Genomic DNA, 17,704 nt, shown 5'->3' on the forward strand with positions numbered 1-17,704 from the left:
TGTATATCACTTCTTCATTTTGTGCCTGCGTGTTTCTTGCTTGGGATTACAGCCTGCAGACCTTAGAAGATTTGCATTGGTGTCACTAGTGGAGTTACAGCGTCAGGAGGGTTTAAAACAAGAGTGGGAAGCGAAGGAGCCGTATTCTACCTGCCAGCTGCTGGAGGTTTTGGCTCTGTGGGTGTGTTTAGTAGCCGCCTTTCCCTGGGGGAGGCTGCCCAGTGGTCCCAGTTGGCCATTTGTGCTGGGGGAGCGGGTGGGCGAGTGACCCTGGCTGGGGGGCAAGTGGCTGCAGGGACAGGTGGGACCAGCCCCCTGAGTCTTTGGAAAGCCCACTCAGCAGCAGGGAATTGAAATGCCTTTTGCATAATTTTGTTTCCATACTACCCTTCATTCCTTTCCTTCCACGTTTTAGTTACGTCAGTCCTGTAAGAATTTAGCTAATCTATTCTTTTTCTTCTTGGTGTTTAAGCCCGTTGTTTTTTGTGTTTTGGAGCCTTTGGTGAAGCAGGCTGCCAGGTACCAGTAACTGCTGGTGAGCTGCTGAGCTCTCACCAGCTCAGTCCAGTGCTGGGGAGCGTGCGGGTGGGAGATGGGTGTCAGAAACCATGTCGGTGTTTTCAGTAAGTGCCGCCCCCTCTTTAAGTCGTAACTTAAATAGTGCCTTTGTACGAGGAGGTGATGTGACCCCGAAAGTACCTGCTTTGGGGGGAGAAGAAAGTATAAACTCTTAAGTAAGGCCGGGGAAAGAAACGGGCACAATCTGGAGCTGGGTGATCACCGCTCGCCAGCCCCTGGGCAGGGCACCTTCTCCGCCTGCCTGGAGGAGGGAGGTGTTAGGGCTAGGGCCTGGCCAAGAGGGAGGAGAAGGCATGTTGCAGTGGGGATCCACACCTAGATCTTTGCCAGGGACCTCCTCCTGCTCCCTCACTCCCAGGGGAGTGCAGGGAGCCGGGGCTGGCCGTCGCAGCATCCCCAGCAGCTTTGGCTTGACCTCTGGGGATTTGTTCAGTCCATCGCTGTCGCACACAGGCTGTACGCTTCACAGGGATTTGTTTTCTTGGAGAGCACCAGAAGCTTTGTACGTAAACAAGGATTTCTGACTTTCATTAGAAGACTTTTCTCAGCACTTCTTACTGTCTTGGAAACAAAGCATGTTTTTTTTAGATAATAACAACTAAAATTTAGCACCGATCTTATTGTGATAGGAAGACACTGATTTTTCTTTCCAGCTTTCACTGGTGCAAATCAGTTGGAGTCCCTGGAGTCGCACAGAAGTGATCAGGGATGAGTATCAGTCCCATGGCCTTCAAAGCAGGGAGGTGAGGGTGCCAGTGGCCGCAGGGGTGCACCCAGTGGAGGGCTGGTCTGTAAACTGGTTTATAAACACAGTAAGTCTTCAGACAGAACAGTAAATGGGGAACACCACCAATACGGTTTATAGGTCGTGAGTCCAGGAAAAAGGGGTTGGTAGCTGGTTGGAGCATTTTACGCTCAATTTTTCAGACGGACCTGGGAGTTTGTGTTCCTCCAGCACTTGGGTCAAAGGCAGTGCCTTCCTCTGGTTTCTCGCCTTCCCCCGAGGCTGTGCAATGCCAGAGGAACCATTGTTGTGAACAATGGCCAAGAAAACGAGTTCCACCAGTCCAGCATTTTGCAACTGAATACAGTTGTGCTGGCCGCTGTATTTAGTGACTCCAGGCAGCCAACGACTGAAGGGTCTCTGCGCAAAATGTGTGCAGGTGAAGAAGGTGCCGTTGGAATTTCTGCTTTAGAGCAGGAGATGATGAGTTTCGGGAGAAAGTCAGATTGCTTTCATGAAGCTTTAGGGTGTTTTAAATGGTAAAGTCCCTGAGATTAGCCGGCTTTAGCAGCTCCTATGTGTGTGCGCTCAGCTGTGTTCACTTCAAGTTTGACAGTGGCTTGGTCAAATTCCTGGTCAGATTTTAAGGGACAAAAATAAAATCCAGTGTTATTTTTATGAGGTTATTAGCACTGATATAAAAAGATTAAATGAAAAGAGCATGTGCAGTTTTCTAGCTTCTACAAATCTGTTCTTACCCAACCTTTTTCGACACTAATTGATACTTTTCTTCTGTGAGTTATTCTCTTTTACAAATAGGTATTTTAAATGTAAATCCTGAAACGCTATCTTGGATGAATTCTAAACAGAGCTGGAGAGAGAGCTGCGTTTCAGCTTGTTGGCGGTAAACTGAACAGTCACTAAACGTGAAATCGGACAGTCACTGAACATGAAAACGGTCTGAATAGCTCACAGCACACTTACAGCAGTTTAACTCTGCACCAAAAAATGTCATTAAAAGGATTAGATTCTGCTCCAGAAAGAACAGCTGGAAATGGTCTCTATTCATTTTGCCTGGTTTGCTTTTCATTCTCATGGTCTGGCTTTAGAAAGTGTTTCAAGGTAACAGTGCTGTCCCTGGACTCCACCTTCGGTTAGAAACAAGGGGTTTATTTTAAAATACCTACCAGGAGAAGTAATAAGAAGAGAGTAACTGAAGGCATGGAGAAGGTGGGTGATGGATAACCATGTAAAATACATTAATTAAATTCACTTCTCTTGGAGTAGATTTCCACCCGTTCTTTTGCAAACAGTTATTTGTCACCTTTCATAACAAATTGAAAGGAAAACCGTGCAAGGGTCTGTATATGGTTTTTGGATTTCTGACAGAGTGATGTCAGTATTGTAGAAAGTCCCAGAAGAAAACAGTGGAAACTGTAGTATTTAGTATCTCATGTTATAGCACATTTACATTTACCTTGCTTGTTTATTTTTCCTTTTAATTCTTTGAAGGTACTGTGAAGTTTCAATCATTTTGCACCTTGACCTTTTTTTGTTGTTGTTGTTCTCCTATCAACTCATAAATAGTTAAATTTTTAGGTAGAAGAGGATAATTACCATGCTTCCACTTGAAATATTGTAAAGCCCCAAGGCCCTGTCTTGGACAAATGTATTTTTCAGCAGCTCATTGTAATTTTGGTTTTGACTGAAGATCCAGCAAAGTTAAAATCCACACCCATCCGTAGAGAAGGCTGCATTTTCAGCCTTTAACAATAGCTTTATTTAGTAGGATTTTAATGACTCCTTTGCTTTGGACTTGCAAAGGGGGAAGATTTCTGCAGTGAGGGGGGCTGTCCTGAGGATCACAGGGTGGTTTCATGTGCCGTCCAAGTTGACAAAGAAGAGCCAATTCCGTGGATGATGATTATGCAAGATGGAAAAGTGCTGATAGACTGTGGAAAAATACAAGCCTGAGCCTAACCGCCTTGCAAACCTGTTTCAAAAAGCAGCTTTGAGTAGTTGACCTGTGCTGTATGTGGGCGATCTCTAGTAGCAACGTTGTTAGTCGCATTAGGGTGAGCAGGCTGCGATGGGGAGGGACAGGAGGGTGCTTAGGGTGCTTGGTTTCATAGAGAGCAGGAGGCAGCTTTGTGGGAGTTTTTAAGTGATGGCGATGATGGTTTTTAAGTGGGTGGTTGTATGATTTTCATATATATAATACACTTTTAAGATTATTTTTTTTTGTAATTTTCAGTAATCAAAGTAAAGTTTCAGGTGATTGATCAAATAGAGAAAGGAAAGCCCAAACATTTCAGCTTCAGGTTATGGTTGAGTAGACTTTTGCTGACATCAGAAATTATTAATTGCACCAGCTAAATTACAAAGATGTTATCTTGGCTCTGGGAGCCAAGAACACCGTAATTAGGGCTGTTAGATTCCCCATTCTGCTTCCTTGCTTTTGACTTTAACCATCAAGGCACTGGATCAAGGTAAAAGTGAACTAATTTATGTGGAGGGCTTGGGGTTGTTTGAAGAACCATGTGAAACAGAGATACCTCAATTTGGTAACAGATGCTGTCCTCTCGAGAAGCTGCAGTCTTCACCCGCGTGCAGACAGAGACACGCAGCGGTGTGTCCTATACGGTTGTATATTACACCAAACGCGGTGCGTTGAGCTTCCTGGGGAGAAGAGCTTTTGGTGTAATGGATGATTGACAGCAGGTTAAACAGTATATGTGCTTTAATTGCATTACTTGTTGGCAGTATGGCAGTATATGTTGTATGCTCATAAAGTTGCTTGCCTTGGCATCTAATTTACAGAGTTCAGTGAGTTCTACACGCATCTCACTTGCATTAAAACTGTCTCTAGTGTTAATCCAAAGGACAGCATCAGTAATTGTTTCCGTAGGTTTTCAAAATGATTTTAAATTTCTTAAGATGTTGTGTTCTCTTGTTCTCTTATATCCTATTGTTCTTCTAGCTAGAGACTGACCCCTCCCACACCCGTACTGAAGTGATTCTTTTAAATAAAGCGAAACCTGGGATGTCTGGGTTTAGCTGACACGGCATCTTACTTTGTCAGAACAGCCGTGTGCATCAGTATCATCACTTGGTGTCATCAGAATGCCTACGAGAGCTGTGTTGCTTAGCTTCTGGCAGCCAAAATGCTAGACATCTATCCTTGGACCTCAGAATGGCTAATCTGTTTTAATTTAGTAACAGATTAGTAAACTTGAAAATACAGAGTTTGAGTCGTTCATAGTTTCCATCAGAACATAAAAGACTTAAAGCCCAGGATAGACTTCAGGGGAAGCCACAACCATCAATGTATTCAGGTGCATGTTTCTACCTTTGCCCTCAGGCACATGTCCCAGTTCAGAAGGGCACTCAAACAGTTCCATAATGCCTTAGATTGCCCAACTGAGGTCAACCCGACTGGTTGATGCCAGTAAAAGTGCTTATGGTTAACATTAGACACATTCTTTAGATACTGATGAACTGGGGCCTGTGATAGTTTAAGAATGCTGAATGGTTGAAAATGTAATGTTTCTCTCCATTCAGGATGGAACTAGGAGTCACACAGAAGTCCGTTATTGGGGTTTTTTTGAGGGGGCATTGCCGTATCTCCGTAAGAAGGAAATTGGACTGTTAAACATGGAATACATTGGCATTGCTGATATTATTCTTAGGATTTTATTATAGGTTCAGAAATCAAAAAGAAGATGTTAGTTGCTACACAAAACTTTGGAAAATGAGGAGCATATTCTTTTATGTAGTTATTTTAATAACTGGTTTGTAACCTTATTTACAGAGTTATAAAATCTAGGAATTGTAATTGCCTTATGTTATAGATTTTGAAATAGAAGTAAATATCAGTTGTAGGGCCTGTTTTTAAAAACTGAAATTTAGAAGTAATGTGACTTGCAATATTTTGCATTATAATATTTAATTGCCTACTTTAAAAAAATAGGTGCTTCAAAGAAGTCTTTCAGTTCTTTTCCAAGTTTTCAATTTTTCCATACTGGGCACTGGGGGGGGAAATATGATTCCCCCCCCTTTACATTCCATGGATTTCTTTGTAGGGTCAGCACACCTTTCATTCAGTTATACTGAGGAAGATTTTGGAAAATAGCAAATAAACTGTTGTGTTGAATCTGGCTGGCTGGCTTTCTCCAACTCAAGGGGTCTCATGCTGTGTGTGGAGTTTTATTTTAACATGTACTTCTATTTTGTATTACAGTGGATTCCTCTTTAAAAATATCCAGGTGAAGGCAAATCTAGAAAAAAAATTGGTATCTTTCCTTTAAATTGTAGCATCACCAACACTGTAGACTACAGCGTTTCTTTCCGATCAGGAGGGCTGGAGTGCCTGTGGGTTTATCAAATAGCGTTTGGAAAATCTTTCTGCAAAGCCAGAGCCTTTCCTGTAACTGGGACACTCCTGGAAGTCAATCAGAACTGGCAGGAGGGTGTTTTTATAAGTTGGAGGACACCAGATGAAGGGCTACCTCAAGGCCGCGTGAAACAGAGCCTGCAGCAGGGGTCAGCGGTTGGTCCCGGTGTCTGTCCCTGTCCATCCCTGTCCCTCCCCATCCCTGTCCTCGGCCAGCAGAGCGGTGTGGCTGAACGCTCCCAAATTTCCTGAAGGCAAAATCAATCCGGCTTGCTGAAACTGTTGATCTGAGCTTCCCAGCTGGCCTTGTCTGCAGTGATACGGGGAGAACTGGCACGAATGACTGTGCTGGCAGATTGATGAGGACCGTAACTGGGAACAAAGCGGTAGCAAAGAGCAGCTGCGAGCAATAACACTTTCTGCAGGCATACAGGGGAACGTGTCCCCATGGCCACTGCCGTTCATGTGGTTCAGCAAACTGTGCTGCTGGTTAAGCTGTCCTCAATTCCCTGAAAGGCCTCACATAGGTACGGGTGAACAAAATATTCCCAAGTAAGCAAAAAGCAATTAAAAATTATTGAAGCGTCGTTAAAACCCATACGGGTAGCTGCTTTGTAACACTAAGTGAGAGAGATGAAATGCTTTTCATTTCAAAGTTGCTAAAGGTTATCTAGTAAGGCTCTATGGTAAGTCAGCGGTGAAGCTATGAATAAAATTCAAGAAAGCAGACATAGATTGCCTTTGTTTTCATAGTTTAATTACATAACACACAATACAATTTTAAACGCACATATTAAATATCCAATATATCAATTTGTGAATGGCTTCCACTCTGTGGTCAAAAAGCTCACTGCCATCTCTTTGTTACAAGTTTGTAAAGCAAACAGAAATGCAATGGGGAAGAGAGTCTGGAGCTCCCAAAATGCAAGGCTAGAGAACTGCCAGGAGATGAGCTCTTACCGCTAGATTTTGCAACTGATCTATGAAATACGTATTTATACATTTCCAGCAGTAGTTACCCACCAGTGAACTGAAACGTCTTCGCAGAGCTACTTACAGGATGGTGTGTCAATCCTAGCTTTATTGTTCTTGGAGATGGAGCACTTGCAAGCCGGTTTATAAATCTCTTCCTTAAGCAGCTTATTTTTAAGGGCATTTTAGGAGTGGAGCATCTGGCTTGACTTTTAGATCATTTGGATTCTGTCTGTTCTAATGCTCAAATCGCTTTGGGCATCGACGTTTTTTCTTGGTGCTGTTGGTGCTTTCTGTGTCCTAAACTTCTAGGTAGGCATTTCTCATTTACTAGAAAATGTTGAAGCTGTCACACGCTGGAAGAAGGTAGTCCTGAATAGTGAGCTGTTAATGTCTCCTTGAAAAGGATGTGTTGTATGGCTCGGGAGTGTTATGTGCCATCTGAACAACTAGACTTTCAATTACTAAAAATTCCTGAGACCGGTGATGCTGTTGATGGTAGATGCAGGTTGTTGCCCAGGTCTAGGTAAAAAACCATGTACAAAAGATTGCTTCAGGATGAATTTTTTCCTTACATTTAAGTTCCATCTCCGCCTTACAGCTTAGCAAGTCAGTGCTACGCCTACCTGGAGACGCCTTCTTACCACCACCTTCCCCTGCTCTGGGACTGCAGGCATAAATTTCGAGGGTCACTGTAAAGTTTGTTTATTCATACAGACTTTCAATCGAGTCAGTTAAGAGTTGCATCATTGTTGCTACCGGCTTAATGATGGTATGCATTAGGCTTCGTGGCAACCATATAGTCAATGAGCTGTATGCATTTAGACTTGGAAGTGCAATGAAGGTAAGTTAGGAAAATGAGCATACCATTTTCATTTGGCAACCGCAAGTAGGATAAGGCTTGTAGAAATAATACTTTTCCTTTTGAATGATGTTTTGTCTTTTGACCTTTGTTTTCTACCTTTGTTGTGCTTTTTCTCCAGCTGGGATGACAGCAGCTCTGTCAGCAGTGGGATCAGTGACACTATAGATAATCTCAGTACGGATGACATTAACACTAGCTCCTCTATAAGCTCCTATGCCAACACACCTGCCTCCTCCCGCAAAAACTTAGATGCACAGGTAAGATTTCAGGTTTAGACAAGTAACACTGATATTTATTATTTTCTCTGTGCAATAGGTGTAATTGTTTTAAGTTGGATGAACTTGAACACACAGACAGCCTTCAGTACGGATGGTATCACTGAAAATGCAATGTCAAGCAATAGTAACCACTTTATCACACGTGGCATTTACGAATATTTCCTCTATGCGTGGAATCCGTGGCATCTCTGCTGCGGTGGTGTGGCAGCAAATGGCTTCTGGCTTCCTAGCAGCACTGCTGTACAGAAAACATGCATCAGGAGATGGGATTTTTATTTTTTTTTTTTAGCTCTAGAAAAGGTATTATGTTTTTTCTTGAGGACTAGAATTTAATTAAGACAACATGAAAGTTTAAAGATTATCTACGCTTCCATTGGAAACGTAAGCATGCTAGGCAAATGAAATAGATTATTTTAAACTTCCAGGGCTGTGCGTTACTGCAGCCTTTCTATTTTTGGCAGCATTTCATAGGAGGATAAGTTTTACGTCCATCGGCAGCATATGTGTACATTTTGTGCTCAGACGCCACACACCCAAAGAGGGTAAAACAAATGAAGGTTTTTCATTCATCAATTAGACTGCATAATACAGAGATTTGCAGTAATATAAACTGTTTTTTTCCCCAGTTGTATAGAATTTTGTTTGGAAAAGTGTAGGACTAAGCAGTCCAGCTTTGGTCTTTGTACACCCACCTGCTAGGGACCGGGGTGTTGTGTGTCAAAGCAACCGGGATGCAGTGACTTGGCATTGCAGCAGCTAGAGGAGAGGGATGTAGGTATGACCTTCTCCTCTGTTTCTTTCCTCTGTTATTCTTCTACAGTCCTTTTCATGACTGGACCCTAAATCTGATTTTAATATCAATTTTAATGTAGACATGTGGTTGCTGTGAAGTGTTACTCTGCCTAAAGGACTGTGGTGCAAGCATATATTACTCTCTGTTCCCTTGCCACGAAGTGCATATTTGAGCCTACATTAAAGATTTCCAGTTAGCCTCTGGTTGTGTATCAGCGATTGCATGTGTGCTCGAAACTGCTAATACAAGTCCCATACAAGTTGAGAGGAGTTAAGATCTATGAAGTGTGTTTTTCAGTACGTAACAGGAGAGGGTAACACAGACAACTAGAAGTACTTTTTTGACAATTGTTACTGTCTCAACATTGTAATACTGTTGGGAAAAAAAGGAAGAAAAAGGGAGACGTGACTAAACATTAACCTAAGGAAAAAAAATAGAAACTCATTTGGTTTCTATCTTCTGATGGTTCAGATTCTTGGAAACACCTCTGAGAGATCAAAATCTGTGTTGACGAACTCCTCTTCCTCCTCCACAACTCTTACAGCCTCCAAGAGAGCGCAGACGTACACCAGAAGAAAAGCAGCTGAAGCTTGTACAGACAGTAGAGCATAGTCATTAGAAGAGGAAGCTGGGAGCTAAGATGTACAAGTTGTGTTTGTAGTTTTTTGATTTGTGCCTGTGACCTGCTTCTCTCCTCAGTTTTCATGGCTGACAGTATTTATTCTAGGTATTACTGTTATCTGCAAATTATTACCCATAAAATACTTTGGTTTGATTTGAAGAGAATATCCTCATCTTAACCAAAAGAATGAAAATAGCTTGGAGTGATGGAACTACACGTAGCTTGCAGGGCTGATTTTTTTTGCTGTCCAAAGTGGTCCTCAGAGCTCACGAAACAGCGAATGCTACATGTATGCCTTTTCTGTCTTACCTGGAGTGCTGTATGATGGCCTGTGCCCAGGTTTGCATTCCCCTTTGTGGTGAGCCACAAAGGGCTGGCAGACGTCTGCATAGGGATGTGGACTTTTCTTCGCAGGGTATCCACTGCTTTGGTTCTCCTAAATAGTAGGCACTTAACTTTTAAGCTGCTGTGATTCTGCTACATCTTTTTGAGGTGGTACAGAAGTTGGATTTCAGGCAATAAAGGAGGTAGCTTGAAGCTAATACATGTGCAACTGGGAGTCCAGACAAATAATACAGCAACATCAAAGGGAGAGAGCGCTTACTTGTCAGTATCTGCTGATAAAATCAGTAACTTATGCAGAATCATCTCTGCAAAGGTAGAAGACATGGTTGGAGTAGAAAAAAAAGTTTCTGCTAAGAAATTGATATTCAGAGCTGCTGAGTACCCCATCCTCCAGAAGCTGTAGTTTCTCCATCTTTGAAAAGCAGGACTTAAATATGGTATTAACTCCATCTTCATAGACTCCGTCTTCATAACTCCATCTTCATAGTTGTAGCCCCTTTTTGTAACCATGCTATGAAGATGTTCGCAAGACAGTTCTGAACAAGTTAGTGATTGGAACCAGAATTTGCCTTACCGGGTTCCCAAGGCACCCTTACCGGTGTCTTGCTCTGATTATGCCAAGTACCAAACCACTTAATGTAGCTATACCACTTTTGGGGCCCTAATGTTTTGCCCTTATATTGCACAGACTTAGATAAGTTACCTTTTAACACAGCACTGCGTGTAGTATGCCTCTGAAGTCATGTCATGCACATATTTTAAGGAGAAATTAAGACCTGGTAGACATTTGAAAATAACTTATTTAACGGAAATAAGATGGAAGAGAGGAAGAGATCAAGTAATAAATTTGTTCGTGTCATGCTAAAAAGATCAGAAGGCAGAAAGGAAACAATTCCTTTACAAAGAAAACAGCAGCATCTTTAAGCTGTTGGGTCAAGACAGCTTCTCAGCTTCATTGGAGCAAAGATGGGTTTGGTGTGTTCACAGCTTCATGAATAGATTTACAAAACTGTAGGAATAAGTTGAGAAATCCTGGTGGTTACCACTAGTCCCAGCTCAGTCGGATGGCAGGCTTTGCTCCCAGCTCGTGCTCGCTATGTCTTGCCGTGACCTCCAGCAAACACTATTTCCACTTTCACCCACTCCAGGCAGTGGAGTTTCAGCTGCAATCCCGAAGCCAGGTTTCACCGTGTTTTGGTTTTGATTCCTTACTCATGTTTCTGTGCTGTTCTCAGTGTTTACCATTAAACAGAAACATCTCTGGCCAGAGGGCTCCAAGGGTAGATGTTCAGCATTTCAAAGGCTACAGAAAAAGTTGGGCCGTGGGTGTAGTAGTGGAATGAAATGGAAAAGAGCAAAGATAGAGGACTTCTTGTAATGCCGTTCTCTGTGTTGAGACTGTGCTATTCTTACAGATGTAAAGGGAGGAAATAGAAGGTACAGGAACATTTCATAGTCAACCAAAACTAGAATAAGCCCTTTACCAGCAAGTAGGTATATTTCTGGCTCTCAAATGCTAATGGTGTAAATAAGCAATTCCAGAGAAGGTACTTGAAGCAAGATACTAATGAGAACATGTGAGGGATGATGTTGAGGTGGATTTGTTGGTCAATTATTTGTTACTTCTTGCCTGTGCTCTCTTCCAAGATCTGTAAACTTAGGAGATGTTTGCATGAAATGATGATTTTAGAGAAACACAGAACATAGAAACAGTCACACTGTGAATTTATTGCACACCTACCGATGGTCATAAATAGAAAGACAACCATCCCCAAGCCTTGCAGCCATACAAAAGAAGGAAGTTAGAAAGCAGTGTTTCATTCAAGCCTGTGCTGAGTTGCTCTATTTGAATGGAGAGGCAGGGAAATGACATTTACATAGCACGAGGAAAATACAACAAGAAAATAATATCTAAATTAATAATTCAGCAAGTGCTTGTTAGCTCAATATACAGACAAATAACCCAGGCCCTAACTATTTCACGTGACTGAAGAAAGACCGTTATGATGTGTGGTGTCAGCTTTCACATACTGATCGCTTAGACTAGTTTTTCAGGCTTTTAAGAAAAAAGTAATTGCAGTAAAAAGCAGAGGAAATTAAACCACAACCCCCCTAGATTCTTTAATATTAATGGTGTGATCTGGTAAGAAAAGAAAAGTCATAAACTCGAAACATGCTTTAGGAACTTAAAAATAAAATACAGCATTTTGCTGAAAGCATGGTAAATGATCATGCGTCCTTTCCTTTCCTGTGCTGTGCTTTTCTGATTATCCAAAGGGAGTAAAAGGTTGTGGGCTTTATAATGCTTTGGGGTATTTAAAATCATTTTCTTTTAAGTGATATTACTGTTTAACTACTGCACAGTGCTGAGCACGTTCATCTTCTGCTGAGGCAGCAAGGAAGAGATGGCACTCAACATCTTACCAAAATTCACCAGCTCTTACTTGGGAGCTTCATGATCAAGTGTTGAATTAGCAGAATCTGTGATGGTTGGAGAACACTGCAACTATGAATTTTTTATCCAGATCAGGATCAAATGTGGACATTTGTCGTTTGTGCCTGATCACAAAATAGTTGATTGTGGTGTTACAAAATTTGCCCAAATTAATCAGCAGGATTTGACAGGAGAAGTAGAATTGTGCGAGAGTAATCATTAGCAATAGAAAATGCTAATATATGGGGAATATATTATATATGTAGGGTAATAGATTTAATTTAAGCATTTCTGAGAATTTGGTGCAAAGGCTTGCTAATAAGAAAATTCTATATTTGATGTTGATCTTTGCAAAATTCTCCATAAATGACTGGCAGCACAGTGAGTCTGTGCAAAGAGTAAGGAAAAAACAGTTTGTAAGAGTTGAATATGAAGTAAAAACTGATGTAATTTGTATATTTAAGTCAGACTTGAGTATTGTTAGAAAGTTGTTGGGGATTCATTTTTCTTCAGTTCTTGGGTGTCCTTCTAATATGTTAGCTTAGAATGAACAGCATTCCACATCTTCAAATCTGTTCAAAAAGCTGCCTCCTCATGCTCTGGAGATCAGATTGCCAGACAAGAGATAGGAAAGCAGCAAGAACAAAGGAAAGCTGGCTGCACAGGTTTGAAACGTTTTTTTGGCATTGCAGTAAAAGGGTTCGTCAGAAATTCGAGATGGAGGATTATAAATGTCATGAAGCTGAATATGTCCTTTATGAATCAAGTGCTTTTCTTGCCGTTTTTTTCTTTCTTTCTTTCTTCATTCTAAGGGGCATGACTGTTATGTTTTTTGTATTTTTTTCCCCTAGTGTATTAAAAAAATATGTCATTGCTGGGGTTCATTTCTTGCTGTGACATTTCTTTATCAAAGGCACGTTATGTTTGTTGGTACTTAGAGATGACTGCTGAGTTGATTAATCAGTTTGACGGTTCTCATTTATGAAGCTTCTTAAAAGAAAGACTTTCTCTGAAGATTGTATTACAATTCCTTATCTGTCCTAGACTGATGCAGAAAAGCATTCCCAGGTTGAGCGGAATTCCTTGTGGTCCAGTGATGAAGTCAAGAAATCAGACGGAGGATCCGATAGCGGCATAAAAATGGAGCCAGGATCTAAATGGAGGCGGAATCCCTCTGATGTGTCGGATGAATCTGATAAAAGCACTTCTGGTAGGAAGAACACTGTTATTTCGCAGACGGGCTCCTGGCGACGGGGCATGTCAGCTCAGGTTGGCATTACCACACCAAGGACTAAACCTTCAACCACCTCAGGCACATTAAAGACACCTGGAACAGGTGAGAAAAGGTGTAAGATATAAACAAGCCAAAAAGTGTGTTCGGTATGAAAACAGTTTAAAATACTTTCCAGAGGCAGAACCTGAACTTCAGGTAATCCTGTCTTTATTTTTAGGTATTGTTTTAACCTATGCAGCATCTCGTATGTCCACATTTCTATTTCTGCTCATTTGAAAATGCATATTTTGGATTAGTCGACTGTGAAAGTTGTTTTCATGACAACTCTAGGCTTAAGCCAAGCTATTTATTGGGCACAGTATTGCTGTATGAAGAACAAATAATTTAATTTCAGCTTTTGAAGTCACGGTTAACTTTAAGAACGTACAGTATGTGTGGTTGAGGAGATTTTTTTTTTCCCCCCCATACTAAACCAGCATGTTAATTTATACTAAACACTATTTAGTTCTGGATTTTCTTATGAATGTATTAGTGACTTTAGCACTTACAGATGTGTGGACGAAAATTGATTGAATTTGTATAATCAAGTAATATAAGTTAATACCTCTCCTCTTATTTGACTGTGCACGCAATTTCTTGAACAATGCCTTTTAGGAAAATTATACTAATGGCCTAACACTACTTCTGTCTAATGATAAAAAAGGATCAATCTGTGGCAGCTACAGAGGGAAACATTTTTTTTCTTATCTGTCACTGTTACATAAGACTGTTCTGCTTTTCATATTCTCGAGGGCAAACACACCACATACTTTCTCTGGCAAGTCTGCATCTATAACTCACTAGAGTGGCATGTAAGTTCAGTGCAGACGAGATCATAACTTTTAACCACACTCTGGTGGCTAACACGCTTTTGCTTTTCATGCTGCTTTGAGTTTCATCATTTGCTTGATGTTTTCAAGTCATTAAATATTAGAATTCTTTTTCTATTTTTGTAGGGAAAACTGATGACGCCAAGGTATCAGAAAAGGGTAGACTATCTCCTAAAGCTGGACATGTTAAACGTTCCCCATCAGATGCAGGACGCAGCAGTGGTGATGAATCCAAAAAGCTTCCCACAAGTAACTCTAGAACAACTGCTGCTAATGCTAATACATTTGGATTTAAGAAACAGAGCGGGTCAGCCATAGGCATGACTATAATCACTGCCAGTGGGGCAACTATCACCAGTAGATCGGCTACCCTGGGAAAAATCCCAAAGTCATCTGGACTCATGGGTAGGACCACTGGTCGGAAGACTAGTGTTGATGGCTCACAGAACCAGGATGATGGCTACTTAGCACTTAGCGCCCGAACTAATCTTCAATATCGTAGTTTACCCCGGCCCAGTAAATCCAGTAGCAGAAGTGGAGCTGGGAATAGATCTAGCACAAGTAGCATAGACTCCAACATAAGCAGCAAGTCAGCCGGGTTGCCTGTCCCTAAAATGAGAGAGCCTGCCAAGGTAATCCTTGGAAACTCTCTGCCAGGATTAGTCAATCAGACTGATAAAGAGAAAGGGATTTCGTCTGACAACGAAAGCGTGGCCTCATGTAATTCTGTTAAAGTGAACCCTGCATCACAGACTGCTTCTAGCGGAGCTCAAAGTTCTCACCAGCAAGGAGCCAAGTACCCCGATGTGGCCTCTCCCACTTTGCGCAGGTAGGCAATAAATTCGTTGATTGTGCAATGGTGTTAGTCGGAGCTGAATGATCAGGACTCTTCGAGCCAGGCCTGGCTGTGTTTTGTCCTACATGAAGGTCTTTGTATTTACATTTCATTTCACGTAAACAGGTTGGCCAGTGTTGTAAATACCCAGTACATCACGCGACAGCAGCAAAAATTTAACATTTGGAAAAAAAAAAACCTGTCTGGCAGAAAGTTTAGCAATTGTGATACGAGTCTCTCTGTTACAAAAATCATACCTGAAGGATTTATCCATGCAGATATCGCAGGAATAAGAGTTTTCTTACCTGAAGGATACTGAAGAGTTCTTGCACCAATGTATATGTAACAAACCTGGAAATGCTCCAGTGGTGGATCGAATTATAAATTGACATCAGGAGAGTTATTTCAGGTTTTCGTTGTGACAGGATGCATAACGTGACCTGCCATACGTAGATTCACATGCCTAACCCAAACTGATCTTTCAGTTGTGTGGATTAGGCCAGTGCGTTGCGAGACTCATAACATCAGGTTATTCGACTGTGTAGAAGAACCCTAAGTAAAGTTACCATCTAAGCTGGGTTGAATTTTCTTATTTTAATTATATTTTTTTAAACAAAAATCTTTATCTGTCTTCTATTTCTCCACCACTGCCCCACACATGCTTTTAACATTAATATTGAGTTGGTCAGGAATTAATTTGTTGATGCACTGTGCATCGAAGCCTGATATTGGTGAAAGGTTCCCTTAATATTATTTTTCAATTTAATTTGACATTGAGTAGCTTGTCTGTTTCAAGTTGCGGTGTTTTGCATTTCATTTTGTCTTGACGCCCATAATACCCATACAGTTATGCTACATCATCCTGCTTCCAGTGATGTGAGAAAGCCACATTCCATCTGAAGCACCAGCGCAAGCATAATGGCTGTGATGGCAGCTTAGGCTAACGCTGTAAAGAGTTGTAAACTGTTTCTTTTTAGATGGGTGGTTTTATTTGAAGAACCTATGTGAGGATAATTCAAGACACTTCCTTTATTTTATTCCTGGTTATCATTAGATAAGCCATGTCCTTTAGAACATTTAATTTTCATCAATGGCTACTTAAAAACTCCAGTAGACCTTTCGTTTCTATAGTATACCCCATGAGAAATGCAGATTTTCAGTGTTGCAAGCCTCAGGCACATCAATCTTGAAATTTGATTGGAAATTTTTTTTTTATTACTAGAAAGCCACGTTGCTAGCTATGTAATTGAAGTACTACATTAGAAATACATGCAAGTTCAAAGAGATGACACTAAGGCTCAATTTAACTATTCCCTCATTTGATTTACAATTTCAGTCTTGAATTTTCACCAGACTGTCTAAATAGTCATGTATTGAAATGCGTCAGAGTTGAATTTGGCCTCGTCTGCTTATTACTGATTTCTAGAATGATAATTAAGAAGATCTTGAGCTTAATTGTCAGTTGAGATAAGTCAGTTGAGATAAGTTGCACACATTGTTTTTTGCATGTTTCCTCTCAGCCCTGTAATTTTTTAATATTATACAATAAATTAGAATCCATGCCTTTGTAATGATATAGATTTACCTGCAAGTCTGCGAACATATGTAACTTCTATGCTGCCGTAAACAGTGAAATTCTAGAATTCAGCAATGAGGGCCGTCCCTGTCTCTGTTCTCTCAGTATTCCCTTTAGCTCCAGTATTATGTATCTGGTATGTCCCTTAAGTGAAACCATCGTTTATCTTGATACATTTTATTATTAAATTGGGCCTTCATGCTTTGCAGTATATAATACACTGCCTTTCTGTTAATGGGAGACATGCATGACCCGAGAGCCAGCTCAGATATGTCAGTCTCGTGTCAATAGTAGTGGATAGGAGTAAACATATGTCCTTCCTTGTCGGGCATGTCCTTCCAGAGTTAATCTTTGTATTGCTGTGACTGTCTTGCTGGGCTGGACTTTCTCTGGACTGAAAGGAATGCTCTCCAGACCACATCCTCTTCTGAAGGCGTTTGTTACGAGGTTGTGGTTCGACCAGACGCTGCCTTTGGCAGCAACGTGTTTCTGTTTGTGCCACAGGGCAGCATCCTTTCAGTTGTAGTAGAGTTTGGGGAAGATCGTGTAGCTTAAAAACAGCTTGTAAAACTGTTGTGTGGGTGATTGGGGTGGTTTTTTAAGGTCTAGGATCCTATCTCTAAGAGTACAGTTCCCCCAGTACAACTGAAGAGGTGGTAGGCAATGTCATAGGAGCAGGAATACCCTAAGCTGGTATTGCTGCTGAAGGCCATGTGTCATTGCAGTATGGTTTGACATTTTTCGTCATACTTGCTCTAATAACATTATCTCTAAATAAAACCTAAAATCTCTCTAAATCCCCCTAGGAATGGGTTTTATCATTTGAAGCCTTTTGCTTGTCTAAGTCAGTGTCTCCTAATCAGTGAGGTGTGATGTGGAGTCCAGGTGAACGAAGTTTGCCACATCTCTGCTGGTTTGTGGATGTCTGCATTGCTCTCTCTACATCAGGTGCTGAGGGGAACACGGCACAGATGTTAAAGCAATGCTGGATTATGAGAGAGATGTAGATTAGCCTGATCCAGCAGTGTTGTCCAGGTGCTTTGTGGCAAGTATGCAACAGCGGCCATCCAGCTGAGATGAGTTCCAGGCATCTTGCACAGGTACAGTGGAGCTGCAGGTAGCACCCGTGCAGTAAGGACAGTGCTTCTGGGCATCGCTGCACTTACTGCACGTCTGCTGTAGGGT

The 17,704-nt window shown here is 41.4% G+C and overlaps 1 protein-coding gene across 3 annotated transcripts in view; it reads left to right on the forward strand.

Moving 5' to 3' along the window:
• NAV2 (neuron navigator 2) overlaps positions 1–17,704 on the forward strand; it is a 435,335-nt gene that overhangs the window by 370,496 nt on the left and 47,135 nt on the right. For all 3 annotated transcript variants that reach the window (XM_072865147.1, XM_072865145.1, XM_072865146.1), the window contains exons 12-14: positions 7,652–7,790; positions 13,050–13,341; positions 14,235–14,937. In XM_072865147.1, coding sequence (XP_072721248.1) covers positions 7,652–7,790; positions 13,050–13,341; positions 14,235–14,937 — 1,134 coding nt within the window. The remainder of the gene's footprint in view (positions 1–7,651; positions 7,791–13,049; positions 13,342–14,234; positions 14,938–17,704) is intronic.

The sequence above is a fragment of the Ciconia boyciana genome, chromosome 6, assembly GCF_034638445.1.
Source record: "Ciconia boyciana chromosome 6, ASM3463844v1, whole genome shotgun sequence".
NCBI classification, from domain to species: Eukaryota; Metazoa; Chordata; class Aves; order Ciconiiformes; family Ciconiidae; genus Ciconia; species Ciconia boyciana.